The following is a 15,001-nucleotide window of genomic DNA, read 5'->3' as shown; positions in this document are numbered from 1 at the left end:
CAAATGCTGGGAAAGGAGCATTCAAATGGTTAAATGACGCGACACGACAAAACATGTTAAAACTTATCATTAAATTCCACCCACTTCTCTCTATCTTAATCCAGCTCTCTCGGTCTTGAATCACTGCAAATTGCCAGTTTTTGCAAGTCTCTAATTGACTGGTCAAACAGCATGGAGAACGTAGGAACAGGGATTAAGGACATACTGCCCATTCCACATACCACCCAGCCTGTTGCAGACCCTAACAAGGAAGAGCTTCATACAGACTCACAGGATACACCTACCCTAAGCCATTCGCTAGCTGCAGCGGCCGTAAATAATCCTGAGGCTGTGACAGAAGAGAAAGGTGCTGCGCAGCGTGAACACGATGTAGAAGTCGTTGATCTTGGCTGGAATGAGCCACCCTCAGCCATTGCGAATCCACTGATTGGTGGTATGAAAAACGAAGACCTATGGCTTTTGGTACGAAGATTTAACAAGGTCAGTCGAAGCAAAGGGGCCGGCGAATGATCCGTTCTAACTTGACTCTCATTAGCAAATGTACCATTTGAAAGAGATACCCAATCCGGCCCCTGGTGGATTGGACTTGAATGTCGCCGAAGAGGAAGAGTTTTCGCCAGATAAGCTGCGAAACAATGTTGAGAGACTGTATATGACAGTCATACTTGGTCTAATGGCCTTTGGCAAGCAGATGGCGAGGCTGAGATCTTGGCGAGAGATGCATCGAACTGCGTGTTTTGCGACGGTATGTAATACTAATAGTGGCTACTAAGCAGACTGATAAACTTAGGTATACTTCCTGGTATGGGCTGTTGATTTGCTGGTGCCCGCTTTCTTGTTTCTTATCATGACCCTGATCCTCTCTCCAGCGGCTCGACGATTATTATTTCCACCTGCACCCATTGCTCTGGTCAATGGCAAGACAGGTGGTGTGCAAAAGCCAAGGGCAGGCGTATTGGGAAGCACGGATTCTGCGACAGGTGCGCCCGAAAACTACAAAGGCGAGGCTGTTGAGCAAGAAGCCAGCAATTTTGTTACCGGCATCGCTTCAGTAGCTTTGAGTGGTGCGACGGGCAAACATCCACAGAACGACCCACCTCCAGACGAGGACGCTTCCCAAGATGCTGTGCCAGATCCTTCCGCAGTGGCACTGTCTGCTGCTAACGCAAAGCAAAAAGCGTCCGGAAATAATCCATCCGCCTCGATGGACAAGACTAAAGTACCAATGGAAACAGCAATGTGGACGAAGATGCGACCGATAATGCATGGACTCGCTAACGTTGCGGATACATGGGAACGCGTGGGAAATGCTTTGAATCCTACACCGCCGTTCCCAAAGTACGTGTACCGCCTACGTCTTGCTTCTCTTGTTCTACCACTGTTCTTGATTTCGTTATCTACTAGTGCATATATCGTCGTGAAGGGAACTACCTTCGCCATTGGCTTTGGCTTTTTCGGAGATCCAATCATTACCCCTGCGCTTCAATGGCTCGATCGCACGTATCCCAACTGGCAAAAGCTTCTTGAGGTTCGCAACACAATTCTCAAAGGCGTTCCAACTAATGCACAGCTTACTATTACGCTCTTGCGTATTGGTGAAGCAAACAAGGCTCCTCTACCCCCGCCTCCAAGGGCTATATGTGCACCTCCCAAAAAGTCCGTACCAGTCAACCTCACTGATGAGAAATTACCCGCCTCTGTTGATCCTCCATTGAATGCAACAAAGGAAGAACTCGACGCTGCACTTTCGCATGAGCCTAAAGTTGCTCATGACACCGGTAGCAAGGACACTAATACTGCAATGCATCAAAAACATGGTAAAAAGGGCGGTAAGATTTTAGGATTTCTGAAAGGTACCGCTAGAGGAGTTGTCAATACGGCCATTACTACAGACTCACTCAAAGCCAAAGCTGGCTCGACCCACGCCAAACAACGCCTTGGCGTTGTGGCTGCTGCGAATGCTGTTGCTACAAGTGGGCCAGTAGAGTTTAAATGCCGATACAATGGTCACAAAGGCCATGCTTACATCACTACCAAAGCGACCATTCCATGCATTGCCTTTTCAACCGACACAACCATCGAAAAGATTGGCACACAGGATCGTGAAGATCTGCATCCTGCTTGGAGCATTCCGGTCCAAGATATTAAGGAGCTTCAGAAACGAGGAGGATATGGTTGGAAAGCTAAATTAATCGTAGGATGGGCGCTAGAACGTGAAGTTCAGGACGGTCTCACTATCATCGACCGCAAGGGCAATAAGGTATACCTCGGTTTTCACGTTCAGCGGGATTGTGCAGCTGATTTATTTTCTAGTGGGAATTGACCGCTATGCCACTGCGTGACGAATTATTCAATCGCCTCAGCGCGATGGGCTCCCAGAAATGGTATGAGAACTGAATTCGTGTTTTGCTAAAAAACCTCGCCATGTGAACGCAGAGAATGTACTCCTGAGTGTTGGGATGAATATCTCGATACAAACTTTCTTTTCTCCTGAACGAGATATTAGCCATGCGCGCTGACGAATTTTGGATCAACACGTGCTTTGGTACTAATGCTAACGTCGTATCACTGTAGGGAATCGTGGTGAACCCGCCAATAACAAGTTCTGGTTTTCACGCAGAATCTGATGGTACGTCCCTTCATCGGTTATATACCAGTCTGCTGCAAAGAGCCATGAGGTATATATCAATAGAATTTGTATTAGCTATTTTCAACGTAGTGATTAAATTATCGGCCCTTTCTCTAAGCGAAATCATTGCACATAATTTTATCTTAATTGTGACCGGCTTTCTCACATTTATTCCATGGGCTAGTTTGACTATCAGTTATTACAAATAGTGCTTTTAACGTGATTTTACAGTGTTTCAGAAATTTAAATATATCATCATTCCATTTGTTTCCATTTCAACGCTAAGGAAATTCTGACGTCTGATGAGAAGATAGATGAGAAAAAGTGGACTGATCAATAGTATCATTCTTACTTATATATCCCCTCTGAGGCTTGCATTTAGCTCTGAATTCCTGATTGTGTTACGAGAAAGCTACATCCGGAGAGGCTGAAGTTGACTTTGTACTCTCTTCCCCAGCGTTAAAGGGTCTGGAGTGACGACTTCAGTCTGATGTCTAATTAAGAGTCCCTAAAATGAGAGTAAGAAATAATTTTTTCAACACTGAGACGACCTACTCCATTTGTGTCCTTGAGAAGAAGTTCTGGGGAAACCAAGTTGCTAATATCGTTCTTACCACGTGACAAGTCCCACCTCCAAGCGGGATCGGCCGGCCTGATTTAACTGTTCCATACGTAGAATTGATTTAGCTATTCGAGCTATATTCTACAGTAGATCCTTCAATCACCCAAAATATCCTCGCCGTGAGCTGAGGAAAAAAGATGTCCCAAACCGAGTTGACGCTCAATTATGCGCGGGCCCAAGATGAGAAGGATGAGCTGCGTCATTTGCGGAACGAATTTCTCATTCCTACGAAGAGAGATCTTAAACGGAGAAAATTAGGACCGCATACAGAAGCTGCAGAAGCTGAGGATGAACTGTCTACTTATCTCTGCGGGAATTCGCTAGGACTGCAACCAAAGCGGACTCACAAGTACATTGATTCGTATCTCTCCACATGGAAGAGCATGGGCGTTTATGGTCATTTCAAACCTTTGGACGAAGCATCGACAGTCCCTTGGGTTGACATTGGTGACCAGGCCGCCGAGGCTGTGTGCAAAATCGTCGGGGCGTTACCAAGTGAAGTCGCAGTGATGCAAACACTTACCGCAAATCTTCATCTTCTCATGGCAAGTTTCTACCGACCAAATAAGGACAGGTGGAGAATTATATTGGAGAGCAAAGCCTTCCCCAGCGATCATTACGCCATTTACTCGCAATGCTATCATCATAATCTTTCTCCCCAGGAGGCCATCATCACTCTTGAACCCTCAGATGTAGAAACGCATTACTTCTCAACCGAACACGTTCTCGATGTCATTGGCAGATACGCAGATACAACAGCCTTAGTGCTTCTACCTGGTATCCACTTCTATAGCGGGCAGTATTTTGACATTCAGAAAATCACATCCTTTGCACACGAAAAAGGTATTACCATCGGCTGGGATTTAGCGCACGCTGCGGGCAATGTGCCTGTCAAGCTGCATGATTGGAATGTGGACTTTGCAGCATGGTGCTCATATAAGTATCTCAACTCTGGGCCTGGAAGTATTGCAGGCTTATTCGTGCACGAGCGGCATGGACAAGTCAAGAAGATGAATGGCGAAGCCGCCTCAGCCCAGCTCGGCTCTGCAAGCGACGGCAAAGGCAGTACCTTTCACTATATTCCCCGGTTGAGTGGTTGGTGGGGTAGCGACAAAGCAAGCAGATTCAAGATGGACAATGTCTTCATTCCTATTCCTGGGGCAGCGGGTTGGCAACTAAGCAATCCTTCGGTTTTTGATTGCACCAGCGTCATCGCCAGCATGAGCGTCTTCAATGAAACTTCAATCAATGCATTGAGAGAAAAAAGCCTCAAATTGACAGCCTATCTCGAGAAGCTGCTAAAAGAGTGGCCGTTAGATTCAAAATTGAGAAAATACACGATTCTCACGCCATCAGATCCCGAGGAGCGAGGCGCACAGCTAAGTGTGAGATTAGATGAAGGTTTACTTGAAGATGTGATGGAAGTGCTCGAGAATGAGGGCGTCGTCGTGGATGAAAGGAGGCCAAACGTGGTTCGTGTTGCGCCGGCTCCGTTGTACAACTCTTTCGAGGACGTGTGGAGATTCATGGTTGCTTTTGAAAAATCGCTGAAGGTTGCTGTAGACAAAAGAAGAGGAGCTTCCTAAGCAGAACACAAGTTGTGGAGCTGAATTAAGACACAGCAATGGCACGGCGCGAAATGTCTATTTGATCAGTATACTCCTCTAAACTAAGGATAGGGGTCATTCTTAACGCGCTAGAAACGAAACGAGCTGCGACTAGACGTCTTGTTGCATGTTCATTTGCTCCCAGCTGAGTGCGTGACCTGCTGAACTGGTGTTCCAGCTTCTATGCGTTAGTTGGCTTCCAACTGAGCCTGACTCGCTCAGGATGAACCATTTTTAGGGTAGGATTAACACCCATTTCGCTGTAGTTTGCGACAGCGAAAACTCGTTTATACGTATCTGCTTCACTTTCACCTGCTTCAGGAACAGCTTGTACACGATGCTTCCTCAGACACATCGCAAGTGTAGCCACAAACTCAACCTGCGCGAACTTCTTTCCTGGGCATACCCTAGGACCGGCAACCCATGGTATGAACGTATTACCTGGCCCAGGGATGACAAGTTCGCCTTCTTTAATGAACCGTGAAGGTCGCCACCGATGCGAATCGGAGCCCCAATGGCTCTCTGAATAGTGCAGAGACGTCAGGTTCAATGTTAGCATATAGTTCTCAGGAATCTGGAATTGCTCTCCAGCGATTTCGAGGCTTTGGGGGGAAAATGTTTGCTTGGTCATGGAGGGCACGGGTCCGAAAAGGCGAAGTGTCTCATACTAGTATATTGTCAGTGTAGAAACAGCCAAAATGTGAGAGTTTCTCACCATTGTTGCCAGACACCTACGCAACCTCGGAAACGACTTCTCATAGTCCCATTTATCTACCGTCGTATCGCCGAATACAGCATTGATCTCTTCGGCGATCCAATCTTGGACGTCCGGACGTACCGATAAAAGTGTGAAAGCAAATGCCAAGGTCCCTGCAGTAGTGTCGTGCCCAGCAAGATTCCAAATGAAGAGATTTCCATAAATCTCCTCATCACTCAGGCTATATCGACCCTTTCCCTGGCTCCTTGAAACCTCGTTTGCGCGAATCAACGCGGCCATCAAATTATCTTGTTGCGGAGCTCCCATTTCGTCCTTCATAGACGCTCGTTGTTCATCTGCCATTTCGATCATGTACTTCTTGAATTCAGCCTGGTATTGTTTCATATCCCTCCAACTCTTCGGGAGCATCCAAAGCGGAGCGTTGACATTAGCTGCAATGATTGACACTAGCATGTCTTTCAATATTCCCGCCAAGGCATCTCGATAAGATAGAGAGTGGCCTTCTGGGACTTTTGTTGTGCCAATCTCGAAGTCGTAATTCTTTCCAAAACCTGCACTCGTGAGGACATGAAGGGCAAGTTTCTTCGTATCCTCTAGGGTTCTATCACCACCGACGCTGGTTTTGCTAGACCATTCAGCGGCCATTCCTTCTGCCTGTTTCAAGGACTCCTTCCAGACCAAACCACTGTTTCGTTCATTGAACGGCGGGGTTGTCAAACGTCGATGTCGCTGCCAAGCGTCACCATTTACAGTGTCTACATTGGGCCCGAAGTATTCGATAGCTGAGTAGATGACAGGTGGTTTAAGGAAGGCATTGGTTCTTCTTAAACATTCCTCGATGGTTTTTGGATCGCTTGTAACCAGGTTACTGCCACCAGGAGTGACAATAAGGAAAGTCGGACCATATCGTTTATGAACTTGGCCACGGTCTCCGAATGGCCAGCCAATGTCACCAAACATGGCCCAGTCCTGGATAATTTGGAGAGGTACACGCCTCATCAAGGGGAAGAGCAAACTCCCAAGAAACCACCATACTGGACTGAAAGGATTGACAGGAGTGACAAGTACGGGCAGCCCTACTCGTTTAGCAATTCGATAGTGTTGAACAATCGAATATGTAGGATACGCAATGCAAGCAAACACAATGGTATATATCAGCTTTCCGACTCCCATGGCTGCAAGCTAAGACCCAAAATACGAAGTCACTTTTGGTATATTGCGAAAACACAAAGATACAAGAAAACACTCCTAAATAGGAGGTCAGATGAATTATGTGGGAATACGGCCTTAGCCGTTCTTGTGTTAGCATTTAGGAAGTGGGAATCGGCGCCTGGCCCTTCTTGATTGGCCACTTACTTCCTGCGTTATTTTTAACTCGGCGTTTCCCCATTGTAGGTTTCCCTAGCTAGGAAATGTGTTTGCGGGCTTATCCCATCCTCTTTACCGATTTGATAGCGGTTCGCGATTAGGTCTGACCTTTCCATGCCATCTTCACCCAGTCAGGTTCATCTTTTCTGACTTTTCTGGCTCTACCAAGACTCGCTTCTTGCCCTCAGCAAATAAATAGCGCAGGTTTAGTGCTCGTAACTGTACACAAAGAGAATCGCAATTAGCGACTGCCACTCCCCTTGTATTCGCTCCTCTTGCATGCCCATGACTTTATGAAAAAAAAAAAAAAAAAAAATAAGCAAAAACAGCTCCCTGTAGTAATGATTCTCAGTTTATCGAATTTGAAAGAACGTGTTCGAGACAAATGGTCGATAAAAAAATGGCCATGGCTTGTCAGCCGTCAACGTAAATATCAATATGCCGCCGAGAGATACGTCCATAATTCGGGATAAGACGGACTCGATTTTAGTGGAATTGAGGAGCGTAGAAACAAGGTGTGCCTCTGATTTCTAAGCCACAGTCTCTAAATTAGTTCGGTTCTTCTCTTCTGCATATTGTGCACCAATGCTCAGCAATTAAGTTACACTTCTGATGACGATGAAATTCTGATGATATTGGAGAGGGACAGTGCAAGGAGTGCTGGACGCGAATATGAATGGCAACCTTTCCGAGAGCACTTCCCACAGTGACGACTACAAAATTTTGAACCCAGACTTCTCAATGTCAAATATGATTTATACACATGTCGTAACAGATGTCCAACTGCTTGATGCAATAGAACGACGTGGATAAGCCCTTTTGCGCCGCTGCATTCATGGGGTAAAAAGGTCATTAACATATACTACAGATTGCGACAAGGCCAAATTAGATGTTTTAGAACTTCAATGACAGCCTTGCGCCGAACGCAGGTTTATGAACAGCGAATATAGTCAGATTTAATACCGCGTATCCATATCTTCCAGATCTTGATCATCCTCGGACTCCATGTGGTCGTCCGCTTTTGGATCAGTGATGCCCTGCGCGTGGCCAGCCTGAGTGGTCCTTGGATCGACAGTCACGATACCTAGCTCCTCCATTTGCTCCTCCGTCAACTGGACCACAGTGGGTGCGTATTCGCCACTCTCATCTTCTTCGTCAAAATCTGCAACGTCCATCTCCACTTTCTCACCGTCTTCAAGCTCGAGCAGTCCTTTCCGCACAAAATTGCTGTCGAGTTCCCAGCCATGTTCATCACGCAAGAAATTTTCAAGCTCATCGAGTTCATCCATAACGTCGCTCTTCCCCGCACCAGAGATGTCGCGCAAGCCGAACTTGAATTTGTGAAGGAGTCCCTTAAGAAGTGAGCCAGACTCGTCAGCAAGATCAAACAATCCGCCTTCTGCGACCTGACAGTTCTGCAACTGAACGCGGAGCTGGGCGAGAAACTTGACGTAGAACGCGGAAAAATCGGAAACGGCTGACTTGCACGTCAGCAGCAGACTCAGTAGCCGCTTCCACTGTTCCAAGCACGAGTAATTGTTCAACGTTAGAACCATCAGGAAGCAGAACTGCATCTCCCCTAAAATATGCTCAAAACTTCGGCCCAGACAATGCTTCTCCAAGAGCTCGCGCAAGTACCACGAGTGGTCCAAAGCAGCTTCTGTCCTCTCCCGTCCTGTTGCGCCCTCTCGCCAAGGTCGCTTCAAATCGATTGGCAGGAAACCAAGCTCTTTCTCTGCTTGCATCACGCTGCTGGACATGCTTATACCGGGGATGACCTCCAGATCTTCCTTGGACGACGAAGCCGACGTTATGCTCCAGTGGTTTGGCGTTTCGCCGAGGAGTTTCGAGAGCAGCGAGGCGGTAATGCGGTCCGTTAGGAGTGACCAGTCGGATTTCTCTTCGGTGGCCTCCTGTGAAGCAGTTTGACGGTATGGCGACAGCCCTTCGCGCCATATCGATCCCAGATTCGCACGCCACCGTAGGATCTCCGCAACATCTGTAACGTCTTCCAGCTGCTCCGTCGATGCATTCCACCTTTTCACAAACAGTGGATGCAGCTGGTCAGAATTCGCCGGCACTTCGAACCAAGCTCCATGACGGACGGAAAGATCGCTACTGGTGCTACAAAATACAAAGTGGAGACCTGGAGGCAAATTTTTGATGCCTTTGAACTTCGGCGTCGTCGTAAACGACAGCAGATCGATACCGGCAAGCGCGGAATGTGACAAGTCAAGCAGTAGTACACACGGCGAATCTGTGGTCTCCATGCCGTCATAGCGTGGCCGGACAGGCAACGAGCGAGCAGACGAAGACATGGTTGATGTAAGTAGGTGGCAAGGTCTGCCACGTCCAAGGCGACAGTTATGTCATACTTCGAGGCCGCCTACTGTACAGCAATACCACTATTTGCGTTGTCAAACTTTGGCCTGAGCTCATAGATTTTTTTCACGTTCAGCGTAATGAGGTTCGATTACAAAGCCTCATGTGCAAAGAAATTTCGTCCGTTGTTTTTTCGCGTCGTTGGTGCTGCCTGAGGCGCCACATCCCTTCCTTGGTGGACGTCATATCTCGCTTCAAATAATTTCACCCTTTTCTCGTGCGTGCGGGCTACGGCCCATTCAACAGAAATCGTTCCTTTAACATGACCAAAAATGTCACGAAAAGGGCCGCAAAAGCCCCAGCGGCTTCTGGGCCTGCTATACCGTCGCCGTTCCAGATCGCGCCGGCAGCCCTTGAACCCTTTCTCTCGACTCTCTCGAAAGAGTCCGTGTACATAACGCATTTCGACCGGCATCCGACCACGTTCAAGAAACAGATCTTCGTCATACCGGTCCTTCTTAATTTTGCAATTCTCATGGGCTTGATGTGGAGACTGTACATCATGACCCCGTGGTACTTTGGCCTCCTCGTCACGTTCTCCCAAGGACCTCTGGTCACGCAACAGTCCTTTGATCGATACGTGGCACTCGCGATACTCCGCCGCGTGTTGACATTCGTAATCGATTACTTTCTGATTGCCATCGTCGCGAAATGGCCCTGGTCATTCTTCTTGGAATCACCAGGCAACCCGGTCAGCTGGCGGCTAAGGTGTGGATTCAGAGAGCGCGAGATCATTGTGCGGATTTCGCGGGGCTGGGGACGAGACGACCTGATGGGCGGAGCGAAGAAAGGGGCGGAGAGCCCGTTCTTCAAGACTCGACTGCTTCCTGCGCTTGCGGCGGACAAGATGTCGAAGACCGGCTACTTGCTCATGGACGCGAACTGGGACCTCGACTTTGGGGTCATGATCAATGCCACGAGACTGCTGGACAAGTCGGTGGTGAAAGAGCACCAATTGGACCGTAAAGTCTTCGTCTGGCTTGGCGACGAGCGGAATGGCGAATGGACCGTGTGGGACGAAAAGGGCTTTGCGGAGGAGACGGCAGAGAAGGTCGAGGAGCTGCAAGAGAGGAGCAACGCCGAGCACCGTGAGAAGATATATGCCATACAAAAGAAGCTGCAGGAGATGGGCAAGGACGAGTTGTTTTTCAAGTGGGTCGAGCTGATACAGTACGAGAGCACGCAGCCCGGCGGCTTCACCCCGCAAAGGCAGCTCGAGGCGGGCGTGAAAGTCCAGGCGCTGTTCGAAGAGTACGGTGTCGACTTTGAGCAGTTTGGAAAGGAAGTTGGAGGCATGGACTGACGCGATGATTGAATACATGTGCCACTGCGCCCAGACTTGCTCAATTGGCTGCACTTGCTTAGCATTGCTGTATATAACGATACTTGAAAAGCATCGATCACTGAGGTATGCACCGTCAAACTTGATGGCATAGGCCGTCAATCGAAAACGTGTACGAGGCAGATCGGCTTCTCTGCTCCATGCGGACCGTCCGCGATCTTTGCCATCAGCTCGGCTCCTGGCGCAGCAAGGCGTCTTACTTGCGCACTGCTTGTCAGCAGGAGAATCGAATCGCGTCTTCAGTGGTAAAAATTCGTGCGATCTTTCACAATCTCCTCTCTAATCGAAGAAATCTATTTTTCCCCACACTTTAGTTGGCATCGTGCTCAGACTCTTCCCCGCCCAGCATTTTTTGCAGCACAAGGAACATATATACGGAATACGTCAAGGCATCTGTTGCCTTCTTTGCCAAGATCTCTTTCAGCCGGATCTCAACCAGATCGGCCATCTTTGCCAAGCTAACAAAGGTTCATAGAGAAAACCGGTGCACCCACCCTCCTCCAATAAGGGCGATCGAAATGTCGCCCTTTTTCGCCCTGTACTTTTCAATTGAAGAAGACATCCTTTGTCGTCTTGTTATGGCGAAGACGATCTTTTTGCCTCAACAAGGCGCGTCGTGCCATTGGATCGTCCATCCTTTACATGGCAGCGATCGCAAGTCTTGTACAGCCCTAGCTGGCTTCCTTACCGAGTACAAATAAGCAGGCGAAGCCATTAACGGAAATGTTCCTAGGACGAACGATATTCACCAGCCACCATTCGATGCACATGTCCAATACTACATCATATAAGGGGAACTGAAAGCCCTGTCGAATTGAATTCGAGTCACGCGGTAGGCTTCAACCTGGTTTGGACGATTTTTTCAGCTGCTTCCATTGCAACAACAGACCTTTTTGCAATTCGTCCACTACAGTACGTCAACGTCGAACTTCCAAAGTGTAACTAAACCTCTGATCATGTAGTGGACCAAATATTCGCAAATAAAAGAGTGGCCCGCAGCGACGGCGCCTCAGCTCACGCTTCAGTGACTGTATTGAGGTATTGCAATGATAGCGACGGGGAGACTGACTGTGCGGACGGAACTACTTCTGGAAGTGGCTTGTCAGTAAATAATTGTAGGTCGCAGTCTTGCAGCCGGGATAGACTTCGAGGACGAAACGGTTGTACTTGTTCAAGGGAGCATAAAGGTTGGACTTGAATGGATGAATTTATTTCTTCTAGTTCTCACCAGTCGCACGTATTTTTGCAGTCCGTGCCGAACGAGCGATTGGCATATCAAATTCAAGGCTTGGTCATATAAATTGAAAACTGCAATCTCTTGGCAGGTGTCCTAGGCTCTCTTCATTATGTGAGAATCTGCGCATGGGAAGAGTCAAATAGTGCTTTGGCCAGCCTAGTGCAGGAGCTTAAGAACTTTGATCAAATCTGCCGTGACGCCCATGGCCGTTACTTCGCCGCCAGCACTGTGAAGGTTAACAATGAAAGACACTTTTTTTCGTTCGAAGGACGGATACGTACCCGGCACCCTGAATGATCAGGGGGTTGCTTCCGTATCTCTTCGTGTAGAAGCTGATGATGTTGTCGCTGCCTTTGAGCGCCGCGATTGGGTGAGAATGGTCAAATTTCTCCAGGCCGACCTTGACCTGCTTTTTCCCCACGTCGATGCTGCCCACGAACCGTACGACCTTACCTTCGGACGCGGCCTCGGCCTTCAGCTTGTCCATGTCGCCGTCAAAGGCCGGTAGCTTCTCTAAGAACTCCTCGCCGCTTCCCACGCTCTCCAGCTCCTTCGGGATCAGGCTTTGCACGGGGAAGCTGGTTGGGCTTGCAACGTCCAGGCCAGAGATGCGAGCGAGGATGGTGAGCTTTCGCGCGACGTCGAGTCCGTTCAAGTCGTCCCGTGGATCCGGCTCTGTGTATCCTAGCTCCTTTGCCTTTTTGACCTCGGCGGAGAACGATCCACCGCCACCGCCTACTGGCATGAAGCTGTTGAACAGGAAGCTCATGGTGCCCGAGAACACGCCTTCTATCTTGGTCACTTCGTCGCCGCTGTCAATCAAGTCGTGCAGAGTGCTGATCACCGGTAGTCCCGCGCCCACTGTGCTCTCGTGGAACACAAAGCCGCCTGTACCCTGGCCATTCGATGCGGCGCCAAAGATCTTCTTCCACAGGTCGTAGGAACCGGAAAAGCCCTTCTTGTTTGGTGTAACCACGCTGATACCCTTCTCCAGAAAGCTGGGATAGCTGTCAGCGACGTCCTGGTTGCTCGTGTTGTCCACGAGCACGACGGGCTTGCCAGATTTTGACAGGTAGTCTGCAATCTCTGGTAGCGACGGGACTTTGGCCGGCGAAGCCTGCAGGTCGGACTCCCACGATGAGAGAGAGATTGGCTTGTAGCCTTCGGGCATCAGGACCTTGGAGCTTCTGGCGAGCAGAACAAGCGAAAGGTACGTGGGTGCTCGAGAGTCCTGCGCAAGCCTTGTGCTAAGCTGGCTCAGCTGTGAAAGGAAGCATTTTCCAACTCCTCCCGCGCCTGCGATACGATGAGCACGCAGCAAACCGATCCAAAAGAAGGCCGTACTCACCAATGACGGCGACGTAAACGTGACGCGGTGCGGGCATCTTTCTCTTTTTTTCCTCCCAATTTGAAGCTACGGTGTAAGTGTTGGGTCAGTTGATTTAGAAGCTCGCGTTTCTAGTAATTTTCTACCCTTTCCAACAAAACTTCCGCAACGTGGGTTACGGTGCTGCTAAGACGGGTAATTGTAGATTTGCACACACGTGCCGCCCAGCTGTCGATTCCGCACTGAGCCTGGTGTGTCCTCGCGTGCTTCACGAAAAGGAGAAATGAGTTGTGATTTTTGAAGAACCCCACATTACGCCATAGGGCTGCAGGAACAAAAAAAAAGACCCAGAAAGAGCCCCTCGTTAGATACTTGTAGACTTCTAAGCAGGCGCAAGGGTCCGAGTGTCGGCAACCTTTCCCCCTCCGGCACGTCCGTCTTTGACATGTCCTGTTGGTAAAACGTCACAAACACCAGCCATGCACTCCAAGGACGCGCACCTGTACGGCGTGCCGAAGCCGAAGAAGGCGCCCGGCAAGGATATGTCCTCGTCGTCGTCCTCGCTGGCCTTCACGTCGCAGCTGTCGTCGCTGATCGCGAGTGGCAAGGATGCGAGAGAGCGGACGGCGCCGGCCAGGCCGCGGCCAAAGAAGGACGACATCTTCTCCGTGCACAACAGGAACGCCAAGAAGCGGGCCTTGAAGGACCTCGACGAGGTGGACTTTGCGCAGAGGCATTCCACGAGCAGCGAGGCCGTCGACGAGGCGACGTGGCGTCGGGCCAAGCGCAAGATGGAGGAGAAGGCGCGCCTGTACGCGGCCATGAAGCGCGGCGACATCGAAGACCTGGAGGACAAGTATGCGGTCGACTTCGACCGGAAGTGGGCGGAGGCGCAAGAAGCGGGCGGCGACGCGACGTCCTCGACCGACGACGAGGACGAGGACGAGGCGCCCAGCGACGGCGAGGAGCTGGTCGACTACGTGGACGAGTTCGGGCGCAACCGGCGGGGCACACGGGCGCAGGCCGAGCGGGCAGCGCGCAGGCAGCAGACGCAGGCGGCGAACGCGGCCGACGACCGGTTCACAGCGCGGCCGAGCATGCCGGCGCAGCTGATCTACGGTGACACGATACAGTCGGCCGCGTTCGACCCGGATGCGGGCGTAGCGGAGCGGATGGCGGCACTGGCGGCAAAGCGGGATGCGGCGACGACTCCGCCGCCGGAGACGCACTTTGACGCGCGGCACGAGGTGCGCACCAGGGGCGCGGGCTTCATGCCTTTTTCTGCAGACGCAGAGGAGCGGAAGCGGGAGATGGAGGCGCTGGAGGCGCAGCGGCGCGAGACGGAAGCACAGCGTGCAGAGGCAGCGCGTAGGAAAGAAGAGCGGAGGCGTGAGGTAGAGGAGCGCAGGCGAAAGATCCAGGAGCGACGCACAGCCAAAAAGACGGACCGATTTCTGAAGGAATTGTTGGGCGAGCTGGAGGAGAAGGAGATTAAGACAAAGGATGAGGACGGCGATGTGAAGAAAGAGCCGGACATGGCCTCGCACGAGCCTGTCGTCAGCACCTGACTGTGTCTATTTTACGTCTCTATTTTCTGATCTACGGTTGACTCCAATCTTGGGGTATACAGTGTCTAGTTGTTTCCAGAGGGAAAGCGAAAACAGGACCATACTGTCTGAGATGTTGTACAACACAGGCAAAATATACACACACACACACACACACACAGAGAGAGAGAGAGAGAGAGAGAGAGAGAGAGAGAGAGAGAG

At 50.1% G+C, this 15,001-nt stretch overlaps 7 protein-coding genes across 7 annotated transcripts; 4 read left to right on the top strand and 3 right to left on the bottom strand.

Moving 5' to 3' along the window:
* Positions 1 to 171: 171 nt before the first annotated feature.
* On the top strand, positions 172 to 2,587 carry PV09_01237 (uncharacterized protein; the record flags this gene model as incomplete). The annotated part of the gene is made up of 5 exons (XM_016354092.1): positions 172 to 480; positions 536 to 745; positions 791 to 2,260; positions 2,314 to 2,384; positions 2,575 to 2,587. 5 exons carry the CDS (start codon positions 172 to 174, stop codon positions 2,585 to 2,587), a joined length of 2,073 nt encoding a protein of 690 aa, XP_016218187.1.
* A 740-nt stretch (positions 2,588 to 3,327) lies between these two features.
* PV09_01236 (kynureninase) lies at positions 3,328 to 5,047 on the top strand. Its single transcript, XM_016354091.1, has one exon. The coding sequence runs from the start codon at positions 3,389 to 3,391 to the stop codon at positions 4,835 to 4,837; it is 1,449 nt and encodes a 482-aa protein (XP_016218186.1). The 5' UTR covers positions 3,328 to 3,388; the 3' UTR covers positions 4,838 to 5,047.
* On the bottom strand, positions 4,880 to 6,786 carry PV09_01235 (uncharacterized protein). The gene is made up of 2 exons (XM_016354090.1): positions 5,574 to 6,786; positions 4,880 to 5,525 (listed from the first exon to the last, which is right to left on the bottom strand). The coding sequence occupies exons 1-2, from the start codon at positions 6,747 to 6,749 to the stop codon at positions 5,040 to 5,042; spliced, it is 1,662 nt and encodes a 553-aa protein (XP_016218185.1). The 5' UTR covers positions 6,750 to 6,786; the 3' UTR covers positions 4,880 to 5,039.
* A 923-nt stretch (positions 6,787 to 7,709) lies between these two features.
* PV09_01234 (uncharacterized protein) lies at positions 7,710 to 9,392 on the bottom strand. Its single transcript, XM_016354089.1, has one exon. It carries the CDS (start codon positions 9,260 to 9,262, stop codon positions 7,901 to 7,903), a length of 1,362 nt encoding a protein of 453 aa, XP_016218184.1. The 5' UTR covers positions 9,263 to 9,392; the 3' UTR covers positions 7,710 to 7,900.
* A 22-nt stretch (positions 9,393 to 9,414) lies between these two features.
* Positions 9,415 to 10,995, top strand: PV09_01233 (uncharacterized protein). Its single transcript, XM_016354088.1, has one exon. The coding sequence runs from the start codon at positions 9,589 to 9,591 to the stop codon at positions 10,627 to 10,629; it is 1,041 nt and encodes a 346-aa protein (XP_016218183.1). The 5' UTR covers positions 9,415 to 9,588; the 3' UTR covers positions 10,630 to 10,995.
* An 861-nt stretch (positions 10,996 to 11,856) lies between these two features.
* PV09_01232 (uncharacterized protein) lies at positions 11,857 to 13,554 on the bottom strand. The gene is made up of 3 exons (XM_016354087.1): positions 13,254 to 13,554; positions 12,187 to 13,201; positions 11,857 to 12,131 (listed from the first exon to the last, which is right to left on the bottom strand). Exons 1-3 carry the CDS (start codon positions 13,288 to 13,290, stop codon positions 12,062 to 12,064), a joined length of 1,122 nt encoding a protein of 373 aa, XP_016218182.1. The 5' UTR covers positions 13,291 to 13,554; the 3' UTR covers positions 11,857 to 12,061.
* Positions 13,555 to 13,622: 68 nt separating this feature from the next.
* Positions 13,623 to 14,800, top strand: PV09_01231 (uncharacterized protein; the record flags this gene model as incomplete). Its single annotated transcript, XM_016354086.1, has 1 exon — positions 13,623 to 14,800. Exon 1 carries the CDS (start codon positions 13,712 to 13,714, stop codon positions 14,798 to 14,800), a length of 1,089 nt encoding a protein of 362 aa, XP_016218181.1. The 5' UTR covers positions 13,623 to 13,711.
* Positions 14,801 to 15,001: the final 201 nt, after the last annotated feature.

The sequence above is a fragment of the Verruconis gallopava genome (assembly GCF_000836295.1).
Source record: "Verruconis gallopava strain CBS 43764 unplaced genomic scaffold supercont1.3, whole genome shotgun sequence".
Taxonomy (NCBI): domain Eukaryota; kingdom Fungi; phylum Ascomycota; class Dothideomycetes; order Venturiales; family Sympoventuriaceae; genus Verruconis; species Verruconis gallopava.
This window is presented reverse-complemented; position numbering and strand designations above follow the sequence as displayed.